The sequence below is a fragment of the Procambarus clarkii genome, chromosome 21 (genome assembly GCF_040958095.1).
Source record: "Procambarus clarkii isolate CNS0578487 chromosome 21, FALCON_Pclarkii_2.0, whole genome shotgun sequence".
Taxonomy (NCBI): Eukaryota; Metazoa; Arthropoda; class Malacostraca; order Decapoda; family Cambaridae; genus Procambarus; species Procambarus clarkii.
This window is the reverse complement of record NC_091170.1, coordinates 39,680,586-39,687,497: the sequence shown is the minus strand read 5'-3', so window position 1 is coordinate 39,687,497 and position 6,912 is coordinate 39,680,586. Positions and strand designations below refer to the sequence as shown.

Genomic DNA, 6,912 nt, shown 5'->3' with positions numbered 1-6,912 from the left:
CCGCCATCCCAGAAAAGGTATATCCACCATACATGGATGGGTATATCCGCCATACATGGATGAGTATATCCATCTTCCGGGCGTGAGGGAGCACAGAGGAAGGCGGAAGAGTGTAAGACCAGCGGCTGGGCGGGGCGGGGAATAATCAGGAGAGGGACAGCTCTACAATCACCTGACAGGTATTGATTGTTGTAAGACGCATGACGTGTATGGCGGGGAGGGATTGGCAGGAAAGGAATAGGAGGAAGTGGAAGATAATCAGAAGGATGAGGAGGATGGAGGGAAAATGAGAGACGGGGATGGAGAGAGAAAACGCATGGAGCAGCAACACCCTCCCAGGGACCCTAGGGAGCAGCAACACCCTCCCAGGGACACTGGGGAGCAGCAACACACTCCCAGGGACCCTAGGGAGCAGCAACACCCTCCCAGGGACACTGGGGAGCAGCAACACACTCCCAGGGACCCTAGGGAGCAGCAACACCCTCCCAGGGACACTGGGGAGCAGCAACACCCTCCCAGGGACCCTGAGGAGCAGCAACACCCTCCCAGGGACCCTAGGGAACAGCAACACCCTCCCAGGGACCCTAGGGAACAGCAACACACTCCCAGGGACCCTAGGGAACAGCAACACCCTCCCAGGGACCCTAGGGAACAGCAACACCCTCCCATGGACCCTAGGGAACAGCAACACACTCCCAGGGACCCTAGGGAACAGCAACACCCTCCCAGGGACCCTAGGGAACAGCAACACCCTCCCAGGGACCCTAGGGAACAGCAACACCCTCCCATGGACCCTAGGGAACAGCAACATACTCCCAGGGACCCTAGGGAACAGCAACACCCTCCCAGGGACCCTAGGGAACAGCAACACCCTCCCAGGGACCTTGGCCTCATGCAACATGTATAAATAACGCGCCTCAGCGAACATTACTTTTCACGAAAGAGAATATAAATCCCCTGTCAGCAGTGGAAGGGAGAGGGGAGGGAGGGAGGGAGGGAGGGAGGTGGGATGGATGAGGGAGGGTGCACTGGGGGTTGGGATGGATGGTTGAGAGGGAAGGGTGAGTGAGGGATTGTATAAGGTGGGGGGTTGGATATATATATATATATATATATATTGCTTGCTCCCCATGCAGGGGACTTCCGTTGGCAGTCTTAATCCTCAGCAGTTCCATATTGTAGTCACTCCGCTCTGTGCCGTTGTTGTTGTTGTTGTTTTAGATTTAGCTACTCAGAACGAAATGTCCATGTAGCACGGGCTATAGTGAGCCCGTAATTGAGTTGGGATATTCGCGATAACAGTTTTATTGTGATATTTGGGTCAAAGTTTTAAATGGAGGTGGTGTTTCCTCCTTTCCCCCCTTTTCACTACCTATATCTATCTATTCATTTATACACCAATATATCCATCTATCTATTCATTTATATCCATTCATGTAGCCATCATCTACTCATCTTTCAATCTATATATCTATCATATATCTATCCTTATACCCATCTATCTCTTCCTGTATCCATCCACCTACTCATCTATTTGTTCATCTATCTATTGATCTATCCATCCTTCTTTCCATCCATCTACTCATCTATGTATACACCTCTATATCCGTCTATCGATTTATCCGTCTATCAATTCTTTTGTCCATCTATCCATCAATCTATACATCTATCAATTCATATTTCTCTCTTTCGCTGCATTTGTCTATCCATTCATCTATCTACTGTCTGTCTCTGTGTCTGTCTGTTTGTCTGACTCTTGCTCTCTCTCTAATAAACAAATATGATTGTCTAATGTGTGGCTGGTCGTCAGTGAGAGGAGCTTAGTAATGTGAAATACTCAAAATAAGAATTTTGGGGAGCAGCAACATTAAACTTCACACTTTTATATTATAATGGCAGCTGTAGAGGTTACCCCTTAGCCTGATAAAGGGTCCTGGCATGAGAAACCCTTGACGCTGTCTGTTGTCACACTACGGAGAAATGGAAGACAATTGGCGTGGGACAATACTGGAGTATCCACCTTGGTAGCCACATACATCACCCTCTCTGTCGGTCAAGCAGGCGCTGTAGCCACACACAGAGAAAGAGACAAATCAACCAAGTACAGGGATCACCAGTACAACTTTGTTCCAGTAGGATCCGAGACCCAATGGTCCAAAAAGAGAGAGAGTGCAATGAGGTTTCTCAAGGATATCGGTTCCAGGCTTATCGAAACAACAAGCGATCCTAGAGCCACGATCTGTCTTTTCCAGCGCCCCAGTGTGGCGATTTAGAGGAGTACTGCCCGCTGTATCCTCAGTTCCTGCCTGGCGTCGGAGGAGTTTGAAAAATCTACAGCTTCTGGGAAAGATTCTTTGGTTAATTTCCTCCCAATGTTCACATTTTGTAACCAATCAGCTATTTAACCGTGTAACCTTGTACAATAATACTCAAGCAAATACTCAAACGTATTTAGAGTCAAACGGCAAGTTTTTGTCTGAATGCTCTTTATTCCCTTGTCCGAGGCTATGGGTCCCTATAATAGGTGGTACCCCTATATATATATATATATATATATATATATATATATATATATATATATATATATATATATATATATATATATGTTGACTTCAGTGTTGCATATCTGGGTGGTGCTGCCACCCACAGGGAAGTATCCACATCTCGTAAACACAGAGATCTGGATCACAACTACAATTTTGTGTCCGTTGCCTCGGTGACGCTTGGTGCCTGGATCTGGGATCTAGGCTAATTGAAACAACAAGATACCCTACAGTCGCTGACTTCTTCTTCCAGCGCCTCAGCGTGGCGATGCAGAGGGGAAACGCCCACTGCATACATGGTTCCTGCCCGCCACCTGAGGAGCTGGAGGAACTCAACAGTCTGTGACAATTAACCTTGTATCTTTTAAAGAGCAAAAGATAGATGTTGACCAGGGGGACGGGGAGGGTAGAAGGGCAGAGGAACATTAAATGTTGAGGAAGATAATAAAGTTGAAGGGAAAAATATAGGAGTATAGGCGTTATTAAAAGATATTCATATCCGTTCAGTATTTCTCTTTTTTCATATAAATTGCATATATAAAAAACAACAAATATTGCATCTAAATTACTCTACTTCCCACTTTATCTTTATTATTCTTCTCCTTTCATCTTTCTCTTTATTACTCTCCTTCCCTGTTCCTCTTTATCACTCTCCGAGTATCTCTCACACCCTCCCATCGTGCCAGCCTCTGGATCACCCAGACAAATGGTTGGTTCTTTAGAGCAGAGACGGTCTGGGTCTGTCACTGTAGCCTGTGTGACGCTGCCTGCGGGTCACACCAACACCTGTGTTGATGACGGGTGTTGTGGCGGTGACACCAACACCTGTGTTGATGACGGGTGTTGTGGCGGTGATTTATGACACCTGTGTTGATGACGGGTGTTGTGGCGGTGATTTATGACACCTGTGTTGATGACATGTGTTGTGGCGGTGATTTATGACACCTGTGTTGATGACGTGTGTTGTGGCGATGATTTATAACACCTGTGTTGATGACGTGTGTTGTGGCGGTGATTTATAACACCTGTGTTGACGACATGCGTTGTGGCGGTGATTTATGACACCTGTGTTGATAACATGCGTTGTGGCGGTGAATAAATAATGAAGTGTGTTGTGAGCGGTGAACACTGAACACCTGTGTTGATAGTGTAGGTTGTGCAGGTAACTTAGGAACAGTTGTGCTGTGGGTGTGTGCGTCAAGATTTTCACTCGTGAAAGCTGACAAGAGAATAAGTATTAGAACTTAGAAGAGAGCAGCTGGTGCTTGGAAGAGGAGCACACGCTTTACAACTTGACGAGCGCTCAAGTCCTTCCTATAATGTAGACGATGTACCGAAAAAAGGAGGCAACAAGGGGGAGGACAGGAAAGGGGAGGAAGTTCAAAGGCGAGGAGGAAGAGGGGAGAAGAATAAGAGGGGAAGAAGAGGAAGAGAGGAAGAAGGGAGTGAAGAAAACGAGAAAGTGGGAAAGGAGGGGAAAGACGAAATCTTATTAGGGTTGGCTTCCAACTTCTACTTTTTAGATTGTGTCTTTTGTTATCTTATTTAACATTCAGATACCTCTAATCTTGGTACTGTCAATGTTTTTAACACTCAGATACCTCTAATCTTGGTACTGTCAATGTTTATAACACTCAGATACCTCTAATCTTGGTACTGTCAATGTTTATAACACCCAGATACCTCTAACCTTGGTACCTTGTTTAGTGCTAGTATAATTAGCGTATTATAGCTCCCATATCCATCCAGTGAGCGGCGGCTGAATGATTTCTCATTCACATAATTTTTCCAGTTTCTTTATGCATAGAAATTTTCATTAGCGGTGAACTAGTTACATACGGGAAAATACTATTTATCAAATATGTATTATTCTTAAAAGATTCATCCATGTGACCCGGAAAGATAATTGATATAAGCTTGCGGGTTATGGTAATGTTCTTGTCTGACGGCATTCACATGAGACAGTTAAGTAAGTCCTAGTTGTGTCTAAGTACAAGTTACAGGATAAACAACCCAGTTGCGTCTGGGTGTAAGTGACAGGATGAACAACCCAGCGGTTTTCCTCCTATTGGGCGGTTGTTGTATATGCTGTATGGTCACTCACAGGATGAGTGACGGATGACGTATTGGGCAGCGTCACTCACAGGATCAGTGACGGTTGACGTATTGGGCAGCGTCACTCACAGGATCAGTGACGGTTGACGTATTGGGCAGCGTCACTCACAGGGTCAGTGACGGTTGACGTATTGGGCAGCGTCACTCACAGGATGAGTGACGCTGCCCAATAAACTCGCCTTTCGATGTGATTTTTTTATTTGCCTACCATAGACACCCATCTAATGGGTTGCAGGTGAAAGACTAGAGTCACGTGCTGTCCTCTATATACGGAGAGCACACAGGATGGCTGACATTTTTGGTAATACATCATTTTTGAAGACATTTCTTGATTATTAGTGTTTGAGTTAATTCTAAATTCTTGAATGTTTTCTCGTGTTTTTACATAATAATGAAAAAGGGAAGGGATGTATCAAGAGAAAATGCCAAGCCATTACGACTATATTGCACTTGGAAGGGGGTGAGGATAAGGACTTGGGACGGTGCCCAAACCACTTGGACGGTAGGGGATTGAACGCTGACCTGCATAAAGCGAGACCGTCGCTCTACCGTCCAGCCCAAGTGGTTGGTCTTATAATAATGGAGAGTACACTAGTAGTTTTAATCACTATTAGTTTTGGTGACACAAATGCGACTAGTTCCAGACTACGTCGGCAGCTAGTACAAACTGCTAGAGATATAGACCTATCATGAAGTTATCTTGAGATGATTTTGGGGCTTAGTGTCCCCGCGGCCCGGTCCTCGACCAGGCCTCCACCCCCAGGAAGCAGCCCGTGACAGCTGACTAGCTCCCAGGTACTTATTTACTGCTAGGTAACAGGAGCATCAGGGTGAAAGAAACTCTGCCCATTGTTTCTCGCCGGCGCCCGGGATCGAACCCGGGACCACAGGATCACGCGTCCAGTGTTCTGTCCGCTCAGCCACCGGCTCCATCTAAGCCTAACTCCACCAACCACACTCCCAACTCTCTATACTGAATATCTTTGCTTGAGTATCAACTGCTTGAGTATCAACTGCTTGAGTATCAACTGCTTGAGTATCAACTGCTTGAGTATCAACTGCTTGAGTATCAACTGCTTGAGTATCAACTGCTTGAGTATCTACTGCTTGAGTATCTACTGCTTGAGTATCAACTGCTTGAGTATCTACTGCTTGAGTATCTACTGCTTGAGTATCTACTGCTTGAGTATCTACTGCTTGAGTATCTACTGCTTGAGTATCAACTGCTTGAGTATCTACTGCTTGAGTATCTACTGAATATACAAAATATCCCCAAAATAGAATATATTTTATTTGTTCTTTCTGTATCAGTTGAAATTATCTTGTGGTTCTATTTGCCGAAGCATCTGATCAGCCATAATGAAAAGTATCTATATAGAGCAAATATTTTATTGTAATGTAAGAGCAGTGAACACGATTCCCGCTGACTTACAGATTAACTTGCCTTGTCTTGCCAAGTCGTGGCCTGTAAAGAATTATTTTAAACGTTAAGAAACAAATTAAATAACACGGAGACTCAATAATAGTAAGTGCAATAATTCACCCGTTGATGCTAGTATTAATTATATAGTACAGTTTCGCGAACTGACAACTAGTATAATAATTCAAATACCGTATAATCGCTGAAATAATCCACTGACTGGCAACTGGTATAACAATCGTGCAGTAGTTGCCAATTAGAATAATCATCCAGCATTAACGAGATGATATGATAAGCCAGTGAAGGATAATGGATACGGTGAAAAATGTGTCAAGTATCAGCTTTGACATGTAACTGGGCGGCGGGCAACAGTTCACTAAAGTCAGCACATAATCCCTGACAATACTTTACATTACCTCTCATAAATAGTTTTTGTCTTTCTACAGGAAAAGTCGAAGATAATATCTTCGGTCAAAAGTTAAGATGGAGAAATTGGGTTTTTGTGAGTCTAAGTTCAAGACAATGTTTATGGTTAATATATAAGATGTGTGCCGGTGCTTGGCTTCTCTACAATCAAAATATTAGGATTAAAAAGTATAAAACCCGAGTGTGTAAAATAATGGTGATGTGGGGAGGCGTAAATCTTGAATCTATTACTGCACATCACACCCCTGCCAGGGAGAAGAGGATAAATAAATAATAGTAGCAACTAGGAGCAGAACCCTACAGCAGGAGGCTAGAGTCTCGCGCAAGTGGAGTCGGATCCCTTGCCTTCACGGCTCGGAGAGGCGTTCCGCGACCACGTTTAAGACGTTTCATTTGTCAGCACTGTTG

The 6,912-nt window shown here is 44.5% G+C and overlaps 2 protein-coding genes across 2 annotated transcripts in view; one reads left to right on the top strand and one right to left on the bottom strand.

The window, feature by feature from the left end:
• The first annotated feature begins 316 nt into the window (after nucleotides 1-316).
• On the top strand, nucleotides 317-907 carry LOC123760717 (uncharacterized). Its single transcript, XM_045746501.1, has one exon. The coding sequence runs from the start codon at nucleotides 317-319 to the stop codon at nucleotides 905-907; it is 591 nt and encodes a 196-aa protein (XP_045602457.1).
• Nucleotides 908-2,269: 1,362 nt separating this feature from the next.
• The window catches only part of LOC138367295 (antifreeze protein Maxi-like), a 35,744-nt gene continuing 31,101 nt past the window's right edge, over nucleotides 2,270-6,912 (bottom strand). Inside the window, exons 4-6 of the mRNA XM_069328717.1 lie at nucleotides 6,091-6,123; nucleotides 5,612-5,911; nucleotides 2,270-2,397 (exon numbers count right to left, since the gene is read on the bottom strand). Coding sequence (XP_069184818.1) covers nucleotides 2,270-2,397; nucleotides 5,612-5,911; nucleotides 6,091-6,123 — 461 coding nt within the window. The remainder of the gene's footprint in view (nucleotides 2,398-5,611; nucleotides 5,912-6,090; nucleotides 6,124-6,912) is intronic.

Excerpts from the sequence above, each read along its gene's own strand:
- LOC123760717 (XM_045746501.1), top strand. The coding sequence starts at position 317 with ATGGAGCAGCAACACCCTCCCAGGGACCCTAGGGAGCAGCAACACCCT.